The sequence below is a fragment of the Salvelinus fontinalis genome, chromosome 3 (genome assembly GCF_029448725.1).
Source record: "Salvelinus fontinalis isolate EN_2023a chromosome 3, ASM2944872v1, whole genome shotgun sequence".
Taxonomy (NCBI): domain Eukaryota; kingdom Metazoa; phylum Chordata; class Actinopteri; order Salmoniformes; family Salmonidae; genus Salvelinus; species Salvelinus fontinalis.
In genome coordinates, this window is record NC_074667.1 from 27,594,901 (window position 1) to 27,617,639 (window position 22,739).

The following is a 22,739-nucleotide window of genomic DNA, read 5'->3' on the forward strand; positions in this document are numbered from 1 at the left end:
CAGATTAATTGTATCACTAGTACAGTGACTTCCTGGAAAATATTGATGGCTAAGGTGTTTTCTATGCAGTCAGGACTTTGTTGTTCATCCATCATAGGTTGACGACCATGGCACGAGTCATTGGGATAATCTGGTACAGTGAGTGTGAAGATGGTTGAGACCAATCTGAGCCTGGAACACTTCGGCACACTGGACATGACATCTTGTACCAGTCTCCTGAGGGACGGCCCTGATACTGGTCCTTCACTGTTCTCTCCACCATGGATTTTTGGATGCTGCTGGTTTGTGGTAGCAGTCTTTCTATACAGTTAGAACTAAACATTTCCCATAACTATTCAAAAACTAGTCTTATGGGTCAGTGCCCACAAAGGTGAAATGCAACATATTGTACCATTTCAGTTTGTCCACAAGGGGGTGCAATAACTAATTGGGTCTTCAGTTTGATATTCAAAGTTACCCAAACCAGAACATTGCTGTTCACTGGTGCTCCTGGTTATTTATTCCCTGGAAGTTTAACCAGCTTTTACTCAACCACCCCTAAGGAGAAAAATAAATAATTAATGCTGTGGACCTCAAGGCCTGGATTTGAAAAAGGATACACGGGAAGAAGTGAACCAAGTTTTTACTCTGCCCAGAATCTGTCCACGACGTGAGCAATTTATATGGAGGTCAATGAGTTGAATTTGGTCAATAGATATTTGCCAATTTTCCGCATGGGGGTTATTTGATCGAATCCAAGTTTTGTAATTGTTAGGTTGTGGACGCATGTGGCATTTCTGCAACTGAAAAAACTACTACATATTGGAGTTGTGCTTGTTGTGATACTTATGGTTAACCCATTGTAGCATAGACATTGCAATGGAGGGCTTACACTATTTTAACAGTCAACTGGGTGGGAATTAGCTAGCTAGCTTGTCAATATAGGCAATATTTTCTACACATCAAAAACATGAGGTTGAAATAGAAGCTGGGTGTGTTGACTCAATCCTTCATCTTTAAAACTGCATGTTTATTTGTTTTAAAAAATAAAAAGTTTATATTTCATTTCACTAATAGAAACAGTACGGAAGCACTGAAAGTCTGAGCAGTTTCACAGCTCTTCAAGTATGTTCATTCAGTTTATAGATGAGTTTATAGTCTCAGCAGGGGCACATCCAACAGGCCAGGCCAAGAGTGCGGGGCTTCAAGCTGAGCATATTCCGACTCAGTCCTGATCCAATCAGGCCCAACGTCACGTTTAGCTCGTCCAATAGAAACAAGTCAAGAACCCATCACTTGCTTGATCCAGTGATATATTAGATTTTGTCCACAGCAGTGCACTGTAGCTAGTCACATCAATCCTCCCAGAAAGAAGAGCGGTTTGGTGAAATAGGCAAAGACTGGGGTGATTGAGAAGACGGGCAGAGGAAGACAAACATGGAAGAGAACATATTGGGAGTAAGAAAAGGGACAAAGGAGAGATTTTAGGGTTAAAGAGAGAAAAGGAAGAGAGATTTTGGACGTAGAGAAAAGGGTAAAGTCACTAGCCATGTGGATCATCAACATGCCAGCTGTTTACCTTCCCAATCCTGCCACAAGAGAAAGCCCTCAAGCATCTGCATTAATGACTACAATAACAAGAAGAAACAAATTCAATACCACTTGAATCAATTCTAAAGTAAGAAAACGTCTTCCACGTGTAAACAATTGCACTGCTTGGAGAGAGCGAGAGAAGTAGGTGTGCAGATCTCCTGGCTCCTCATCCTCCTTTCCGCTAAGCCCGCCCTTTGTGCTGGCCTGGCTCCACCACATGCATCAGAGGCAGTGTACGGGTTTGTTAGTTAGTCGTCCCCCCACACCAGGCCCCACCTCTGTCCCTCATTGTTCAGGGAGCCCCGCCATCACCTCCCTTCGTCACTCATTGAGAGAGCCCCACCCCTGTAGGTCAACTCGGGGACAACAGGAAGCGATCCAGGTACTGCGAGATGACCTCCCAGTTCCTCCACAGGAAGGCGAGGAGGACGACAAAGAGCAGCGTGGAGAAGGTGCGGCTGCGCGTCTTCATCAGGGGCACCACACAGTTGGCCACGGTGGAGACGAAGACCAGGAGCACGGCCATGACGGCTAGCAGTACGTTGATGAGCTTGCCCAGCAGGGTCCGGGCCGTGGCGTTCTCTAGGCCCTCTAGCTGGACCACCTGCTGCTGTTGTTGCTGCAGCTCCATCTTGGAGATACGCGTCTGGCACACCTCCAGAGACTCCTATATATGGGGGGGGGGGGGGGGGGCATGGTTAAACAGGTTGGAATGTCACTAACTCTCTTCACCACAAACACAGCCAGACCCTATCGTATAACAACATATCAAGGGGGGTGAAAGAAGAAATAATTGAGTTCACTGGAGCTAAAAGGTATGAGGTAAAAATATTCCTTATTTCAATTGCTGACAGAACCTACCTGAATGTCTCTAGCTCTCTCGTATGACTGATAGGCGATCTTCTCCTCCATGCTGGCCAGCTCCTGCTTCAGATTCAGGATCTCATTCTGGTGCAGCTCTGTTAAGTCATTCAGCTGCTCCTCCAAACGCTCACACCTGAACACACACACGGTACCAATCAAACACGTCCTTGCATTAACCCCTCCCCACCCTTTGAGGACAAAAAAATGTTGTTTTTTTACAGCTTTTGCTACATATACATGTATTTTTTTTATTTATTATAAAATGTGTCATGAAAGGAAGTGTTAGTGGAAATGTTTGCTGGTGCTGAGTGATAAGTTATTTTGAACTGAGAAAGTATACCGGTATTCTAAATTTAGTAACAAGGGGATTTTGCATCTCTTAGCAACTTGAGTAACTGCTAAGTTCAGTGAGTATGTACTCTGCCTTCAGTAAGTATTCATACCCCTTGACTTATTCCACATTGTGTTACAGCCTGAATTCAAAATGTCCTCATCTATACACAACATCCCATAATAGCAAAGTGAAAATATGTTTAGAGGTTTTTGCAAATATATTGAAAATTAAATCTCAATTTACATAAGTATTCACACCCCGGAGTCAATACATGTTAGAATCACCTTTGGCAGCGATTACAGCTGTGAGTCTTTCTGGGTAAGTCTCTCGGAGATTTACACACTTGGATTGTACCATTTTCCCCATTATTCTTTTCAAAATTCTTCAAGCTCTGTCAAATTGGTTGTTGATCATTGCTAGACAACCATTTAAGTCTTGACATACATTTTCAAGCAGATTTAAGTCAAAACTGTAAAGAACATTCACTGTCTTCTTGGTAAGCAACTCCAGTGTAGATGTGGCCTTGTGTTTTAGGTTATTAGCCCAGTGTCAGGTGGAAAGCAGACAACCAGGTTTTCCTCTAGGATTATGCCTGTGCTTAGCTCTATTCCATTTATTTTTTAATCCTGAAAAACTCCCCAGTCCTTAATGATTACAAGAATACCCATAACATGATGCAGCCACCACCTATATTAAAATATGGAGATAGGTAGTCTAATCTAATGTGTTGTATTTGTACCAAACATAACACTTCATATTTCAGGACAACAAGTTGTAAACAGTATGAATGTTTTGGAATATTTTAATTCTGTACAGACTTTGAGTAACTACAATGTTTTTCCTATCACAACTATTAAACTCTGTATTAAAGTCACCATTGTGAAATCCCTGAGCAGTTTCCTTCCTCTCTGGCAACTGAGTGAGGAAGGACACCTGTGTCTTTGTATTGGCCATGCAACTTGTGACTTCTTAAGCACATTTTTACTCCTCAACTAATTTAGGCTTGCCATAACAAAAGTGGTTGAATACTTAGACATGACATTTCAGCGTTTCCTTTTTAAATACATTTGTAAAAATGTCAAAAAACACAATTCCACTTTGACATTATGGGGTATTTGGAATATTTTAATTCTGTACAGGGTTCCTTTTCTCTGTCAATTAGGCTAGGTTAGTATTTTAGAATAAGGCTGTAATGTAACAAACTGTGGAAAAAGTCAAGGGGTGGGAATACTTTCTGAAGGCACAGTGGCTAAGGAAAGTATTCAGACCCCTTGACCTTTTTACAGCCTTATTCTAAAATTAATTAAATAGTCCCCCCCCCCCTCAATCTACACACAATACCCCATAATGACAAAGCGAAAACAGGATTAGAAATTTTTGCTAATTTGTACCAAAAAATAAATAAAACACATTTACATAAGTATTCAGACCCTTTACTCAGTACTTTGTTGAAACACCTTTGGCAGCAATTACAGCATTGTGTCTTCTTGGGCATGACGCTACAAGCTTGGCACACCTGTATTTGGGGAGTTTCTCCCACTGGGGAAACTGATGCTCCCTGCATCTGACGGTCAGTTTCAGCAGAGGGGAGAGAGAAGCAGAGTCCATCTCTCACGGTCCCTGCTCGCTCCTTTCCTCCGGTGAGACTGACCAGAGAGAGAGGACAGTCTTCCACCTGATGGTGAACCTCGAGTCGCACAACATTATTTCTGCCTCATGCACAAATTCATGTTGTTCCTATAACTAGAGAAAGTTAAATATTCCTCTATATTACAATAGACACGACGAGCTGCTAATAATAAAAACGCAGGCCTATCGATACACTTGGCTACTCAATTCATTCATTCATTCATTCATTGCAGCTGCAGTGCTGGTTGTAGCACTAGTGGAAGTAGGGAGAAGTGCGTTTTTGTTTTGTGTTGACAATGCTGAATAAAAACTTAAACATGAACTCCATTACAAAAACAGCAGCTCCTTGCTGTATTCTTTGAAAACTATGACTAAAGAGACACTGTCAAAGTTGAAGTCTCAAGTATGCTAGTAGGCTGGTATCAAACTTTGCTGTGGGGGTCGTGGAAGCTGTAGGCATGGTGATTTGAACTAGCCGATTGGCCAGCACAGTAGGCGCGCTTGATTTAGCACTCCTGGTCCGCCGGTTAAGCAGAATGTGTCCCTTCAGAGAAAATGGTTCAAAATGGGAACACTTTGCCTACCCGGCACAGTGCTTCGGAATCAAGTGCACCTACCGCCAACAGAGCAAGACATATACATACATATATACATACATATATGGCTTTATCAGGCTTTATCATATATAGGCTTTATCATTTTTACATTTGAGTCATTTAGCAGACGCTCTTATACAGAGCGACTAACAGCAGAAATTGGGATTAAGTGCCTTGCTCAAGGGCACATCGACAGATGTTTCAACTAGTCGGCTCTGGGATTCGAACCAGTGACCTTTCAGTTACTGGCCTTACCCTTTTAACCGCTAGGCTACCTGCCACCCAGGTAGCCTTTTCTACAGAAATGTTTGATCAACTAAAATTGCCTTGAAGGTCGCCCAGTCGATCGACCCGTTGGTAACCACTGGTCTAGTCTATTTAATACCGGTTGCGTCCTAGGTTGTGTGTGGCATGCAGTGGCTACCTGTATCTCTCCTCCTGCAGGGCCTGCATGATCATGGTGTAGTCTCTCTGGTAGTGGCTTTTCAGGCTGTCAAATGACTCATCCAGCCGACCTTGGCTGTCCCGGAGCTCCTGGACCTCGTGGAGCAGCGTGTCCAAGCCCAAGCTCTGGCCGTGCTCCAGTGTGTTCAAGCCCTTAGAGCTGGGCGGGCCCCCAGGGGCCCCTGTGATGCTGTTGGCCCCAGCCGAGCCGGAGGTGGCACTGGAGCAGTCGTCCTCGCTGCCGTACTTAGGGCTAGAGGCCCCCCCCAGGGTCCTGGACCCCCCAGTCCCCAGAACGTGACCATCCTCCTGGGGCTCGTCCAGGGAGTCCTTCAGGGCAGAGATGTTGTCTGCGCTGCCAAACTTGTTGCGGATGAGGGAGGCGATCTCGCGAGGCTTGGACACCACGGCCCCGGCCGCCGAGTGAGTGGCGTGGGAGAAGCTGGAGAGGCCACCGGTGACCTGTTGGGGGAGATGGGTCAGTTACTAACTAGGGAGGGAGGGGAGACTACGGTGGTAGTGAAAACACATGGGACAGAGATACCAGACCTGGGTTCAACTTAGGGATGTGACAAATGGACAACTTTGATAAAACGCTTAACTGCCATTTTCTTTTTACGATTTACCAGAATAAATCTGAAAATTCCACAATGCAGAATAATGGTCCTAATGCATGACCGCTGGGCCGGGCAATGAAGTTATATCTACTGCAGTCATATACCCTTGAAAGCACCTCAGCCACGGCATGTTTGTAAGGGTACGCTAAAGCTTTTTAAAATATCGACACTAAACTCTGGAGAGTTTCGAAGCTTGACTGAGCGGGCATTTTACTTGTCTGTAAAGGAATACCACTGAAGCGGTACTAATTACCAGAAGTGCCAATCAAATAATCAATCATCTGACTGCGCGCAACTTTAGGTGTAAAGTTTGTTAAATACCATAACAAGACATTTTGTAGAAAGAAAATATCTTCCGATAGGAATCGACTGCTACGATTAAAAAACAGAGACCGATTAGATGCCGTACTTCCCAAACACTGGCATCTTTCTTAGTGAGCGACAGAGAGAGAGGGGAGGGGCAGAGTACAGGCAGGTCGGCCAACAGGCAGAACTGTGCACTAGGCCCATCTGTCGGCAATCAGAAGCTGTACCACGCAATGTACTTCGCAATTTCTTAACTTCAGTAAACCAATGAACAGGCTAGGAAATTCTACATGCAACAGACCAAAGACTGAACAAATACACGCATTATTAGCGATGGGGGGGGGGGGGGGGTACTTTTTCCATTTGGGATTATTCTAAACATTAGGGATCCCAATTTCAATTTAAAACGTTTCACACCCCTAGTTCAAATACCACTTAATCTTTCAAATACTTTTAGCGTTTGCTTTAGTCTGCCTGGAGTGACAGATGGGCACGGTTTGCGACTCTTCTATAAGTTATTGCACCAGTCAAGCTCAATCAAGCCCAGCTAAAGTTTGAAATGATTTTGAATAGTATTTATGAACCCAGGTCTGAGACATGCATATTCTACACGCAATCTATTGAATTCTGTAGGAAACTGTGTGCTGCTAATTACTCTGAAAAGGACAAGTGACTAAAACCAGAAAAAAATAGATTGATGGTGGTGGTAGTACTCACATTAGCAGTTGCAGTGGCACACTAGTGGTAGAAATAACACTGGTGAAAAATAAGCGGGATGACCTCATAAGGAAAGTACATGTGATGTTAAAATGTTCATAACGCTAACCTTAGCGCCCACGCCCTTGAGGCCTTGGTGCATGTCTCGGAGCACGTCTTTGGGCTGACGGGGGATACCATTGTGCTCCACCTCTCTCAGTTTGCGGTGGTAGTGCTCCAGCTTCCTCTGCAGCTGCTGAATGGTCTGGGCCGACTTCTGGTTCTTCTTCTCAAACACCTGTTTGATGCGGGCACTCTGCTGCTTGTCCGCGTTGTTGGCCAGCTTCAGGTACTCGGCCACGTTATCGTCTCTGGCCGTCTGCTCAATCTTGATCTGCTCGGTGAGCTTGAGGATCTTCTGCTGCAGCTGGGCAATGGCCTGTTTTGTGCGCTGGGGGTCGGGGGTGGTGTCGACCGAGTCCAGCCCGTAGCCGTCGGCTCCGCAGGAGAGGGCGTTGGGCGATACAGCCGGGCCGGAACCGTCCAGACAATCCAGCTGACCCAGGAAAGACAGAGTAACGAGGAGGAAGAGAAGATGGGAGGAGAGAAGGATAGATCAGAGACTGTCGTGTAAGATTGAGGAAGAGCATTAAAAGTAGCCAAATGGAGTGGAAAGTAACTAAGGCAAACATGATCAAATCAGCCAACACCGTATAATCATAATATAGGGTCTCCAATCAAAAACACATTTTGACCAATGTGTAAAATGTTAATTGTGTAGATAATCATCCTAGAAAACCCAGTGATCCAAACCTCATGTCTCTATCATAGTCCCTTAAAAAGTTAGTTTTTACCCTTGTAGGATGGTCAGAATTAGGGGGACTAAATCACAACCCATTTTTTATACACACAACCAATCAAAAGGTTGGGGTCACTTAGAAATGTCCTTGTTTTTGACAGAAAAGCTGATTTTTTGTCCATCAAAATAACATCAAATTGATCAGAAATACAGTGTACATTGGTAATGTTGTAAATGACTATTGTAGCTGGGAACAGCCGATTTTAAATGGAATATCTAAATAGGCGTACAGAGGCCCATTATCAGAAACTGAAGATTGCGTACAACGCTGTGTACTACTCCCTTCACAGAACAGCAAAAACTGGCTAACCAGAATAGAAAGAGTGAGAGGCCTTGGTGCACAACTGAGTAAGAAGACAAGTACATTAGAGTGTCTAGTTTGAGAAACAGCCGCCTCCCAAGTCCTCAACTGGCAGCTTCATTAAATAGTACCCGCAAACACACCAGTCTCAACGTCAACAGTGAAGAAGCGACTCCGGGATGCTGGCCTTCTAGGCAAAAGGGTTTTCTAAAGATCAATTAACCTTTTAAAATGATAAACTTGGATAGCTATCACAACATGCCATTGGAACACGGGAGTGATGGTGGCTGATAATGGGCCTCTGTAGCCTATGTAGATATTCCATAAAAAAAATCTGCCGTTTCCAGCTACAATAGTCATTTACAACATTAACAATGTCTACACTGCATTTCTGATCAATTTGATGTTATTTTAAAACGGACAAAAAAAAAAATGCTTTTATTTCAAAACAAGGACATTTCTATGTGACCCCAAACTTTTGAACGGTAGTGTATATCTCTATCGCATCAGTTAGGCTGGATTCGGTGAACGGTAGCCCGTAGCCTTAATTCTGAGGCTCACCTTCCCATTGAACGGGTCGTCATTCTCGAATCCGCAGGACATAAAACAATAGAGGTAAAATGGATATCGATTGAGACATGACGCGTATGCTTTTCACATTAGGTCGAAACTCCTCTTCGAAGACCTCACAAAAACAAGCGTCGCTCGGTGAAATGGCCATGGATTATTGAGCATGTTCCAAGCTTTTTATTGTGAAAGCCATTTACATTTAATAACATTTGTGAAATGCACCTTTTGCGACCCGCAGAAACAACTGACAACGACAAAATTATAAATCCTCAAAAGTTATGAGAAGCCTGCACCGCTATATCAACAGTTCTCTGTGCTTATTATCGGATATATTAAGTTACAAAATCGGACTTTTTGGGTAAATAACGTTAATGACACATTAGAGAAAGACCCCACTGAACGACTCAGAACACAAATAATCAGATGTCTTGGTAAATTGTATTTTATAACATAAGGAAGCTTTGGGTTTGTGGTAGATTCTGCCTATTATAACATACAGAAGTGACATTCACCCCCTCTGGGCAGTGGCTGGACACCCTACATAATGTTACCTCAGACTGATTTGCCATAAAGGAACATGTTAATAATTTGTAAAAACAGCCATCCATAAATATCTCCAGAGGAACCCATGTCTATATACTGAGCAGTAATCCATCAGACAGGGATGCCATACAGAGTGTGTGTGTGTGTGTGTGTGTGTGTGTGTAACTTCCCTATTCACAGTAAATGGTGTGGCTTCACTGAAGCTAAAGCATTTTTCTCAACCAGAAAAATAAAAATGTTATGTTCTCAAATCTATTTTCTACACAGAGAGGTGGGATTCTAGAACGGCGGTGCTGGAGATCAGCCCAGAATGAATGATTTATGTTCCGTTCTGGGGAGTTGGGCCAGACGAAGGCCACTAACTACAGTGGAGTTGCACTTCCATCACTGTCAGTTCAGACAGCTTATGTGGGGATGGAAAGGACTTTTGCTTTCTCTAAGACCGACAGACTGAGTCGCTCAACTACAGACACATCCAGACGCTACTGTAGCTAGCCACTAGCCTGTTAGCTGCTCACGTAACGCGAGTTAATTACAGTTCACACAGTAGGGTGGCCACGGTCTGCTGTTGGTGGAACAGACTGCTTAGGTTCGTCATCCTACTGCCCGATTCATACCCTTCCTGCTCAAAAGGCTTGGTGGTGTCATCAAGCATTGCGAGGTGACTGCCAGGGGTATGCACTGTGCATGATGGGTATACCTCAGACACAATGATGGGCTAGTTGTACTAGTTGTCTAGGAGTTCAACACTCAATCCTAACAGCGTGAAGAATTTAGAAATGCACTGTCCTGCTACTAAGTCAGTCAGTATTCATTCATTGGCAAGATATTGTTAATACAGTGTACTCCAAATTTCTACGGATTTGAGCAATTCCAGTGAGGACCAGTCTACATCTAAAATGTTGGAGGACAGTGTCAGAGATGTCAGGGGACCAGCCGCTTTTCAGCTTGTTTTGGCCTGCAAGTCAAGCCTTCGCTGGCTGACCTGAAGTATACTTGGAGACAGCCACAGCTAAATATAGAAGGGCTTAGAGCACATAGTGACCAATACACACACACACACTGACCTGCCAGTAATGACAGTTCCTTTCACTCATCCAAGAACATCCAGAGGAAGGCAAGCCAGTAAGCCCAATATGATCAATTTCATTTCACAGTAAATCATCATGAATTCTTCAATTTCATTTCACAGTAAATCATCATGAATTCTGACCTTCCAATACTGTGCTTCCATTTAGATATGCGTTTTCTCTAGCAGCAGCTGCTTGTTTATTACATTTTTTTTTTTTTTATATAGGTGAAAAGCTTGCAGTGGCCTGTCTGCACCAGTGGGTAGGTTTTACAGGGGACCAACCCCTGTAGGGGCCTAGTTTCAACTCACCCTGTCAGGCTCCTCAGTGGAGTGGTACCCGGAAGTGAGCAGCATGTCGGTCAGGGCGGGGCTGGTGGGCGTGTCCGTGGTGGAGGAGGAGCGCGGGCGGCCAGCCTGCAGCAGCATAACCTCCTGGGTACTCCTCCGGTGGATCTGGGGGCTGCCTTTCTGGGGGGGGTCCCCGGTCCCCCCCGCCTTGGTGCGGCGGCTCTGCAGACTGGTCCCTCGCTTCATTATGGGGGGCGCGCCACGGATTTGCTGCAGAACGCGGCTCAGAGCTGCAGGGGGAGCGGAGGAAGTAGTGTGGGGGTCAGAGTCCGGACCGGGTGCCGAGTGGGCGTCCCCAACCTCTGGCCCCCCACCGTCAGGGGGCTCAAGGGCGGGGCAACCTGAGGAGGCGGCGGCGTCGTGCGGGGAGACGGACGAGCGGCGGCGCTGCGGCTGGAAAAGCTGCTTCAGGCCGTGGCCAAGCGCGCCCATGTTCTCCAGTGCATTGTGGGTGATTTTGGACAGGCCGTGCTCCGACTCAGACGCCCTTCGGCCCACCTCCTGCTCCGCCCGACCTCCCGCATCCGGCTCCTCAGGACTCTGCTCACTACTAGCCTGATCCATCAGGGGGCGCCAGGCTGACGCTCAGCCACAGGGTCAACTCTGGGGGTGCGGGGGTCTAGCTATGCCCCAACAACACACCCCCTTTGAGAGGCAGCTTCAAAAGTCGGGAAGCAAGGAGTATGGCGCTCACTCACTTGGGCCCTATGCGCGTGCATGCGGATTGGCTCAAAGACATGCTCGTCTAACACAAAAAGGGAAATAAAATGGATTATGACATGCAACAGTGAGTGGATGGGACAAAAGAAAGCACCATAATTAAAACAATGATTACAAAAAGCAGCAGGCAGAGGTTGAACTCGTGTCAGCTTTGAAACATTGAGGCTCGAGTTTAGTTGACTCGATTTATTTATATATATTTGTATGTTCAAATATTTTTTATTATTACACTGAACAAAAATATAAAAACGCAGCATGTAAAGTGTTGGTCCCATGTTTCATGAGCTGAAATAAAATATCACAGAATTGTTCCATACGCACAAAAAGCTTCTCAAATTTTGTTCACAAATTAGTTTACATCCCTGTCAGTGAGCATTTCTCCTTTGCCAAGACAATCCATCCACCTGACAGGTTTGGCATATCAAGAAGCTGATTAAAAAGCATGATCATTACACATTATACAGCACCTTGTGCAGCTTGTGCACCTTGTGCTGGGACAATAAAATCCCACTCAACCGTGCAGTTGTCACAATACAATGTCACAGATGTCTCAAGTTGAGGCAGCGTGCAATTGGCATGCTGACTGCAGGAATGTCCAGCAGAGCTGTCACCAGAGAATGTAATGTTAATTTCTCTACCATAAGCCGCCTCCTGACAAATTCTCTCAAATGACGTAGGTCCAACCAGCCTCACAACCACAGACCACCTGTATGGCCTCGTGCGGGAGAGCAGGTTTGCTGATGTCAACGTTGTGAACAGACTGACCCATGGTGGCTGTGGGGTTATGGTATGGGCAGGTATAAGCTATTGACAACAAACAAAATTGCATTTTAAATTGATGCCAATTTGAATGCACAAAGACACCATGACGAGATCCTGAGGTGCAATCATCTGTATTCCCAGTCATGTGAAATCCATAGATTCGGGTCTGATGAATATATTTAAATTGACTGATTTCCTTACATGAACTGTAACTAAAATCTTTGAAATTTTTGCGTTTATATTTTTGTTCAGTATGGTAAATCCATATGACCCAAACCACAACGTCTGTGATGTCCAAACCCACTTACAAAACAACTATACTAAAGAAAGCAGACTTCTACAGCAATGACGGTGTCGTGCTAAACAAAATAATTTCCAAAAACAATTTCTGAAATGCTGGGGTTTTATTGTACAGTTTCCATAGATAGTGGCACTTCAGTGTGTCATATTGCAAACGCACTTTTAGAGGACGAAAGCACGTCACAGGACCTGGGTTAACTAGCCTAATCTGACTGTGGTTTCCTTGTCAGGCAGAGGTTAACAAACATCGCCTTCATTTGTTATTTACTTAGACAGTCGTTTGTAGTCTAATATAAGACACACAGCATTTCAGAAACGATTTCTTTACTAAAATGGGTGGGGGAAAAAACATACCCTTTGAGGATTTCGAATGAGTTTAAAGTAAATAGTATGAAAAAGATAAGTAATAATGAAACAAAATATAAATGAATAATGGAATCTTCTGGTGGGTTCTTATCTGGCTGAGGCACCCAGAGTTGGGCCATGATATCCCTGTAGAGAGCCTTGACCTCAGAGACCAGATCAAGCATGGAGCCGTGAGCGGAGATGGCTAAGGCTAAATCCACATCATCTGAGAGTTGAGCTCCAGGAAAGCACTTTATATAAAGACTGTATTTTACTTAGCAACAGCAAAGAAAGGGGGAAGAGATATGGAGGAAGAGAGCGCGAGGGAAAAGGAGAGAGCAAGAAGAAACAGGTGGCAAGAAAGAGAAAAAATAAAAAAGAGAGCCAGGGATAGATAGATCTTACCCTCCGTCCAGCTTCTCCTCTTCCGACTTACAGCTCAGGGTTGGCTGCGGAGAAAGAGGTCAACGTCAGAGGGAAATCACTATCAAAATGGAACCAATGACGAGATACAAATAAATGACGCTGGCAATGGCGGCACACGGACCCGTGCTCAAATCAGCCGTGTACAAACTGCACAGAATCAACGAGACCTGTACACACTCACTGAGGGGCTTCAGGGACTCCTCCTAGAATACATTTTGAGAAGTCCTCATCTTAACAGCAAATATCACTGCCTTGTGCACACTCAAAATATGAGACCATGACATGAAGGTGTGTGGAACACCTCGCAGTGATGACTCCATCCAGATTACTCAGGAGAGCTACGAGCAGAGCAGTAGAGGTCCGATACATCATGAGTGTTACAGTAAATAACGGAAGTAATGAGGGACACAAAGCTTGAGAGACACTGACCAGCAGCGCTCCTTTTGTGCAGTGAGCCAAGAACCTGTTTTTTAGTCAAAGCCTTCATCCCAAAAGGAACCAAATCCTCCTACATAGTACACTACTTTTGATGGACTCTGGTCAAAAAGTAGTGCACTATACAGGGGACAGGGTGCCGCTTCGGACAGAGTAAGTGTCTATCAGTGGAACCCACCAACCACACCAGTTGCCCAATCCGCACACAACTAAAGGAAGAGGAAAAGGGAAAGAATTCAGTCACCACCAGTTTACTGGCACAAGCCGGACACGATGCCTCCCACACAACTCCCTACCCACTCGCAAATTATAATACATCACCACAATTTCCCCTCACATTAGCAGATTGGAGGATGCAGAGAAAAACTGCCTGCATAGCGCAACGCCCAAATACAGCATAGGAAAAAAACACTACTAATGACAGAGTGAAATTTTCCCAAATGGATAGGATTGAGAGATTGCTTCATTTGAGTAAGTCCCTTCCTCATAGCTGGAACACTAAGCCTGTAACATTAACCCAACACTGAGGTAACACTGAGGTAACACTGAGGTAACACTATGGCTAATCTCGCCCAGCAGCGCTGCACACTTAGCAGTAACTAACACTTGACCTCACCAAATAGACTAAAGTAGATGTCAACAGGCATATCTGCATACTCCTCAGCTATCAGTGGAAATCCCCTAACGCTCTTACCCATTCCCCTCCTCATTTCACCCCATGTTTAACTTATTGCAAGCGAGACTGAAAGGTCCGGCTATATATAGGCCCATTTGCAGGCCCGAATTCACTGAGGGGACGCAGTGGTTAACAAGTGAGCAGGTAGGCTACACACAAACCAAACAAAAGCACAGTGACATGCATGTTCCACAGAGTGATTAGGGAGTCTAATGGCATTATGAATGCATTATTAAGCAGACAGGACCTAATGCTGTAATATCAGACTACCTACTGCCACAGATGTAGTCCAAAATGCATATTTATCTAGGCAAGTCAGTTAAGATCAAATTCTTATTTACATTGACGGTCTAGGAACAGTGGTTTAACTGCCTTGTTCATGGGCAGAACGACAGATTTTCACTTTGTCAGCTCGGGGATTCGATCTGGAAACCTTTCGGTTACAGGCCCAACGCTCTAACCACTAGGCTACCTGCCGCCCCGATCTACGAGTACATGGACAAGTGTACTAACAGACATTCACACAGTGAAGCACACCATGACACCCCCAGTCTCTTTTCCTCCTTTAGGGCGCTACATTATCTCTGTCAGAAGTGGGTCAGCCAACACTCTCCTATCACTGGGAAGATCTCAATTGCATACTCCTCGCGTCCTCCCTCCTCCTCAAAACCCATTGGATGACAAAGCCAGAGGTCACTTCCCTCTGACCTTCTCCTCTAATGTGTTTTGAGAAGGAGACGAGGAGAGAGGACGCGAGTAGTATGCAATTGAGATCGCCCCCCTTTCCCTCGGCCGCCTCATGCATGCAGCCTTCCAAGGTCACACCAGCATGTGTGTATGTGTGTCTCTCTCTACAGTCTATACTGCATGTGCCTACATGGAGAAGATACTTCATGCAAATGTATCTACCACATTGGCAACCATATCTGTACTTGTGTCCATTCACTGTAACTGTCTACTTTCACATGGCATCTACAGCATGGCCCTTTGTCCAGGAAGGGGACAATGTCTTAATGTGCTGTGTCCGCCTGCATCCATCTTCTCATCTATTTTTACCACTGTTCATCTACCAAAAGCTATTCTTCATTCTGATGAAAGCCAACATGGCTGTAACATTAATACCACAACTATTTCAGGCTCCATTTTTTAAAGCTCAAAAGCGGCCTTCTTTTACACAAAAAATAGCTTTAGGAAAGGTGCGATTGGCAATTAGTCTAGGATCCCTTAAGTTTGGCTTGCTACTTTAGTTTGGCTTTACTGGGAAGCATACCTTGAGTTCCGGTCATCAGCAGGCCTATTGGGATTTCACTGCATAGGAAAAGCCTAAGTATTCCAAGGAAATTTCCAAAAACCCACTTCCTTTGAACACTCTTTCAAAGTACAAGAGCTGGGATGTCCTTTTCTCTTCAGTCAACAGTTTCCACTGATGTTTCGGAATGTCACATGCTGAAAAGGAAAGAGGAGATAAATATGTCAGGGCAGGTTTTCAAACATCTTTACCATTAACCCAAGGAGTCCCACCATATCGCTGGTGTGTTTTGGACTTCTAAACATTGTGTTAGAGATTCTGGTTTGTACAACTGAATTGGTCTATTTCTTCTGCATCCGTAGATTCCATTAGTCTGTGTGCTTAATGGGGGCTGAGCTAGAGCAGTGTTTGTGAGACAAGGGAGTAGAGTCCAAAGAGCTCTTCTACATAGAAGATAATTGGAAATCCCAGGACATAGTGTCTATAATAAGCTCAAAGTTTCTGTCACAAACTCCACACAACTAATTCTGTACTTACAGCATTAATCATGTTTTTGCTTTGGCGGACCTTATTTTATTGACATTTGTCGATAAAACTCACGAATGCACCGGTTTATGACAAATTGTTGTGTTCTACTTGTAATCCTGGTTGACCTATAAAGAAGATGGTTTTAAACTAAATTGTATTTGTGAAGCTGAACATGCAGACAAATGAAAGTCGAATATGTGATTTGCTGGGATCTCAGGACTGATAGGACTGATAGTGTTAAGATCAGGGTTCATCCATGGCCAACAAATGGACTTAAATATGATCATAATGCTTTTGAGAAACTCCCTGGAGTTCAATTACACATGTGTGACTCACAAATAACTGTGATTAAGTATCAAAAGTAAAGGTAAAAATTATTTCAAATTCCTTATATTAAAGCAAACCAGGTGGCACCATTTTCTTGTATTGTAATTTACAGAAAGCCACAGGCACACTCCAACATTCAGACATTTACAAACGAAGCATGTGTGTTTAATGAGTCTGCCAGATCAGACGCAGTAGGGATGACCAGGGATGTTCGGTTGATAAGTGCGTGAATTTGACTGTTTTCCTGTCCTGCTAAGCATTCAAAATGTAACGACTACTTATGGGTGTCAAGGAAAATGTATGGAGTAAAAATTACTATATTTTCTTAAGGAATGTAGTGAAGTAAAAGTAGTCAAAAATATAAATAGTAAAGTGCAGATAACCCCAAAAAACGACTTAAGTAGTACTTCAAGTATTTTTACACCACTGGACTTAATACAGTACATTCGCCTGATTCAATGTGCTATTGCACTGCATATCCTTCTGTCTAGTCCAGTGTGCCGTCATAAAGACTAAGACAAAACAGGTGCACAAACACTGGCGTGGGATAGGCAAACCAATGCCAACATCTTCAAGGGGTGTGATGGGCCTACCTGTCAACACAAAGCACTAGAATAGCTAGGCCTAATACAATCCTGGCTAAATCGTGTGAGATTAGTTCAACTGCCACAATCAGTCGGCTACCTAGATAGCTAACTTTGCCTCCACTGAGTAGCCCATTTCTGTGAGCTTGCTATTTCTTAGCTAACTGACAGATCGATTTTTCCAATCAATTAAATAATCGTTGTGTGGGGTTTGTTTTTACAATAGGAGACATTAGCTAGTTTGACTGCCGAGCTAAACGCAGAGCTGTTAGCTCAATTAATCCGATAAACGTAATCAGACAGATAGCCGTTGATAAATGTCTTTGCTGCAAGATATGTGGAGGTGTTCACGCCCAAAACCGGCCTGTGCGTAATTAACTAGCAATAAAACACCTAGCTAATTACAATCACGCTTCAATCTAACGTCAAGGTATTGCTAAGCAATTGACTACATACCTTAACTACAGAGATTATAAAGTGGAAAAGAACAATTATCCCATCCAATTTCAGAATAGAAATTGACAGCCGCGTAAACGTTACCGTCAGTGGCCAAACAACACTACCACCAGCATCATCAATATGAGCATGAGCCATTTAGTTAGCTATTAGCATAGGTGTGGATTTTTAATCGAGGCTAGTTAATGTTACATCTACTATCGTGAACAGGCCTAATTAAAATGCTAACCCGGCAATAGACATTACATGAAAAATATGGTTTGCGTTCAGACACATTTTAGTCGTTGCGTATGGCTAATGATCTCACAGACAGCCTGAAAACATCCACCCACCCGGTGTTTTGTAGGATGTAACGACATAGCTAGCTAACGTTTGTTAGCAGGGTTGTGCCCGTGGATTTCCACCGCAGCACATCCCGACGTTACACCGGCTGAGTGGCGTCCATGCTACTCCCTCCCTGACAGACACCATACTGAACAAGTTACACCTATTTACTAACTTAGCCAATATTAATAGCAACTGTTAGCTAGTTTCATTTAATGAAAATGTAGTTAGCGCGCATCTGTCTATTGGAAATGTGTGATAGGGCATGGTTGATCATATATGAATGCTGACACACCCCAACACAAACCGTAGTCAGCTCATGCCCAAACAGTAACGACACATTTAAGTAAATCGCTTGCACCCAGACAACTAGTTACCGCTTATCTAGTTTATCTAATTCTAGCAAGATAGAACAGGTTGGTTGGGAGTAACATTAGCTAGCGGTGGCTAGCTAGTTTTAGCGATAGCCAGCTAACGCGTTAGTTAGCTAGCCAACCAGCTACTTCACCGCTAGCTTAGCTAACACCGGGTTGAACACAACTTAATAAACAATACACCTCTTTCAAGAATAAACTACAAAATGAGAAATTCTATACTCGACATTGATATTACAGCTCGCCAATCAAACTATATTGTGTATTTACATATAACTTACATGGGCGCTGAGAGGATTGTGTTGATGAACGTTCATTTCTCCTGATGGAACACTCCCACGATGACGTCAAAGAGCGTTTTTAACGTAGGTGGTGATAGGGCCACTCATCTGACAGCAGACACTTTTATTTTGATACGAAGAAGACACACCGTCTGAGAAGATACTTCAATATTATAATGGTTAAAAGCTATATATATCTATATACACTGCTCAAAAAAATAAAGGGAACACTTAAACAACACAATGTAACTCCAAGTCAATCACACTTCTGTGAAATCAAACTGTCCACTTAGGAAGCAACACTGATTGACAATAAATTTCACATGCTGTTGTGCAAATGAAATAGACAAAAGGTGGAAATTATAGGCAATTAGCAAGACACCCCCAAAAAAGGAGTGATTCTGCAGGTGGTGACCACAGACCACTTCTCAGTTCCTATGCTTCCTGGCTGATGTTTTGGTCACTTTTGAATGCTGGCGGTGCTCTCACTCTAGTGGTAGCATGAGACGGAGTCTACAACCCACACAAGTGGCTCAGGTAGTGCAGTTCATCCAGGCTGGCACATCAATGCGAGCTGTGGCAAAAAGGTTTGCTGTGTCTGTCAGCGTAGTGTCCAGAGCATGGAGGCGCTACCAGGAGACAGGCCAGTACATCAGGAGACGTGGAGGAGGCCGTAGGAGGGCAACAACCCAGCAGCAGGACCGCTATCTCCGCCTTTGTGCAAGGAGGTGCACTGCCAGCGCCTTGCAAAATGACCTCCAGCAGGCCTCAAACGTGCATGTGTCTGCTCAAACGGTCAGAAACAGACTCCATGAGGGTGGTATGAGGGCCCGACGTCCACAGGTGGGGGTTGTGCTTACAGCCCAACACCGTGCAGGACGTTTGGCATTTGCCAGAGAACACCAAGATTGGCAAATTCGCCACTAGCGCCCTTTGCTCTTCACAGATGAAAGCAGGTTCACACTGAGCACATGAGCACATGTGACAGACGTGGCAGAGTCTGGAGACGCCGTGGAGAACGTTCTGCTGCCTGCAACATCCTCCAGCATGACCGGTTTGGCGATGGGTCAGTCATGGTGTGGGGTGGCATTTCTTTGTGGGGCGGCACAGCCCTCCATGTGCTCGCCAGAGGTAGCCTGACTGCCATTAGGTACCGAGATGAGATCCTCAGACCCCTTGTGAGACCATATGCTGACACATGCACATTTGTGGCCTGCTGGAGGTCATTTTGCAGGGCTCTGGCAGTGCACCTCCTTGCACAAAGGCGGAGGTAGCATTCCTGCTGCTGGGTTGTTGCCCTCCTACGGCCTCCTCCACGTCTCCTGATGTACTGGCCTGTCTCCTGGTAGCGCCTCCATGCTCTGGACACTACGCTGACAGACACAGCAAACCTTTTTGCCACAGCTCGCATTGATGTGCCATCCTGGATGAACTGCACTACCTGAGCCACTTGTGTGGGTTGTAGACTCCGTCTCATGCTACCACTAGAGTGAGAGCACCGCCAGCATTCAAAAGTGACCAAAACATCAGCCAGGAAGCATAGGAACTGAGAAGTGGTCTGTGGTCACCACCTGCAGAATCACTCCTTTTTTGGGGGTGTCTTGCTAATTGCCTTTAATTTCCACCTTTTGTCTATTCCATTTGCACAACAGCATGTGAAATGTATTGTCAATCAGTGTTGCTTCCTAAGTGGACAGTTTGATTTCACAGAAGTGTGATTGACTTGGAGTTACATTGTGTTGTTTAAGTGTTCCCTTTATTTTTTTGAGCAGTGTATATATATGGGCTCCGGAGCGGCACAAGGCACTGCACTACAGTCCCTGGTTCGAATCCAGGCTGTATCACATCCGGCCTTGATTGGGAGTCTCATAGGGCGGCTCATAATTGTCCCAGCGTCGTCCGGGTTTGTCCAGGGTAGGCCGTCATTGTAAATAAGAATTTGTTCTTAACTGACTTGCCTAGTTAAATAAACGTTAAATAAATAAAATAAAAAAACATGTAGGAAGGGATTAGGAGAAATTGACTGGTAGCATGATTAATAATAATATAGAGCAGTGTAAACAGGACTGAAAAGTGACTGGTAACAGGAATATATAAATACTGTGGTAATATACTAATGGAAATATATATACAGTGCATTCGGAAAGTATTCAAACCCCTTGACTTTTTCCAAATTGTGTTATGTTACAGCCTTATTCTAAAATCGTTTTTTTCCCTTGATCAATCTAAACACAATACCCCATAATGACGAAGCAAGAACAGGTTTGTAGAACTTTTTGCACATTTATTACAAATAAAAAACTGAAATATGACGTTTACATAAGTATTCAGACCCTTTACTCAGTGCTTTTTTGAAGCACCTTTGGCAGCGATTACCACGAGTCTTCTTGGGTATGACACTACAAGCTTGGCACACCTGTATTTGGGGAGTTTCTCCCATTCTTCTTTGCAGATCCTTTCAAGCTCTGTCAGGTTGGATTGGGAGCACCGCTAGACAGCTATTTTCAGGTAGATAGGGTTCAAGTCCAGGCTCTGGCTGGGCCACTCAAGGACATGCAGAGGCTTGTCCCGAAGCCACTCCTGCGTTGTTTTGACTGTGTGCTTAGGGTCATTGTCCTGTTGGAAGGTGAACCTTCACCCCAGTCTTGAGGTCCTGAGCGCTCCGGAGCAGGTTTTCATCAAGGATCACTCTGTACTTTGCTCCATTTATCTTTCCCTCGATCCTGACTAGTCTCCCAGTCACTGCTTCTGAAAAACATCCCCACAGCATGATGCTGCCACCATCATGCTCCACTGTAGGGATGGTGCCAGGTTTCCTCCAGACGTGACGCTTGTCAGTCAGGCCAAAGAGTTCAATCTTGGTTTCATTAGAGCAGAGAATCATGTTTCTCATTGTCTGGGAGTTCTTTAGGTGCCTTTTGGCAAACTCCAAGTGAGCTGTCATGTGCCTTTTACTGAGGAGTGGCTTCTGTCTGGCCACTCTACTATAAAGGCCTCAATGGTGGAGTTCTACAGAGATGATTGACCTTCTGGAGGTTCTCCCATCTCCACAGAGGAACTCTGAGCTCTGTCAGAGTGACCTCCCTGACCAAGGCCCTTCTCTCCCGATTTCTCAGTTTGGCCGGGAACTAGGAAGAATCTTGGTGGTTCCAAACTTCTTACATTAAAGAATGATGGAGGTCACTGGGTTCTTGGGGACCTTCAATGCTGCAGGAATTTTGTGGTACCCTTCCCCAGATCTGTGCCTTGACACAATCCTGTCTCGGCACTCTACAAACAATTCCTTTGACCTCATGGCTTGGTTTTACCTCTGACATGCACTGTCAACTGTGGGAGCTTATATAGACAATTGTCGTGGAAATTACCACCAGGGACACCTGAAGTCAATCTTAAATTAATCATTCTTTATTATCAGCAAGCTGGAGAGGTTCCAACAAACTTAATGCACCAAGTAGTACACATCTGTCAGGAGCTCTGCCGGGGCAGTCCCATTAGTTCTCTTATATACTGCTTCAACAGAAAAGTTAGATTTGCATGATTTAGCTTATTCATTATTAATTCATAATTAACGTTTGGTTAATGCATGTGACTGACCAATACCTCATGAGGCTTCTTCTCTCCAAGCTGAGACCTTGAAACTGAGACACCCGTTTCAGTTCTCAAAACAATGTTCTGGGCATACTGCCAAATTGCTTATACTGATAGTGAGGATTCCTCCCAGGCACAATCAACCAGTCACTTGCATGAACCCAGTCTAATTGGTTATTGGAAAAGCACAAACATAACACGTTCCTTCACACAGGTGTGTGCTTTTCCAAATCATGCCCAATCATTTGAATTTACCACAGGTGGACTCCAATCAAGTTGTAGAAACATCTCAAGAATGATAAATGGAAACAGGATGCACCTGAGCTCAATTTCGAGTCTCATAGCAAAGGGTCTGAATACTTATGTAAATAATGCATTTCTGTTTTTCATTTTTAATAAATGTGCAACATTTCTACTAACCTGTTTTCACTTTGTCATTATGGGGTATTGTGCGTAGATTGATGAGGAAAACAATTATTTAATCAATTTTAGAATAAGGCTGCAATGTAACAAAATGTGGAAAAAGTCAGGGGATCTGAGTACTTTCCGAATGCACTGTACATGTAAACATGAGTAATAGTGACCAGTAGCAGGATAAATCAATAGATACTAA

At 44.3% G+C, this 22,739-nt stretch overlaps 1 protein-coding gene across 3 annotated transcripts; it reads right to left on the reverse strand.

Annotated features, from left to right (window-relative positions):
* Positions 1 to 988: 988 nt before the first annotated feature.
* Positions 989 to 18,621, reverse strand: LOC129842593 (transmembrane and coiled-coil domains protein 1-like). Of its 3 annotated transcripts, none has more exons than XM_055911238.1 (8): positions 18,539 to 18,621; positions 15,686 to 15,861; positions 13,284 to 13,327; positions 10,713 to 10,981; positions 7,189 to 7,614; positions 5,420 to 5,901; positions 2,434 to 2,569; positions 989 to 2,239 (listed from the first exon to the last, which is right to left on the reverse strand). In XM_055911238.1, exons 4-8 carry the CDS (start codon positions 10,935 to 10,937, stop codon positions 1,925 to 1,927), a joined length of 1,584 nt encoding a protein of 527 aa, XP_055767213.1. In that variant the 5' UTR covers positions 10,938 to 10,981; positions 13,284 to 13,327; positions 15,686 to 15,861; positions 18,539 to 18,621; the 3' UTR covers positions 989 to 1,924. The 3 variants fall into 3 exon arrangements, with proteins under 3 accessions (XP_055767213.1, XP_055767206.1, XP_055767198.1); XM_055911231.1 differs by having other exon boundaries at positions 10,713 to 11,496; XM_055911223.1 differs by having other exon boundaries at positions 10,713 to 13,327.
* Positions 18,622 to 22,739: the final 4,118 nt, after the last annotated feature.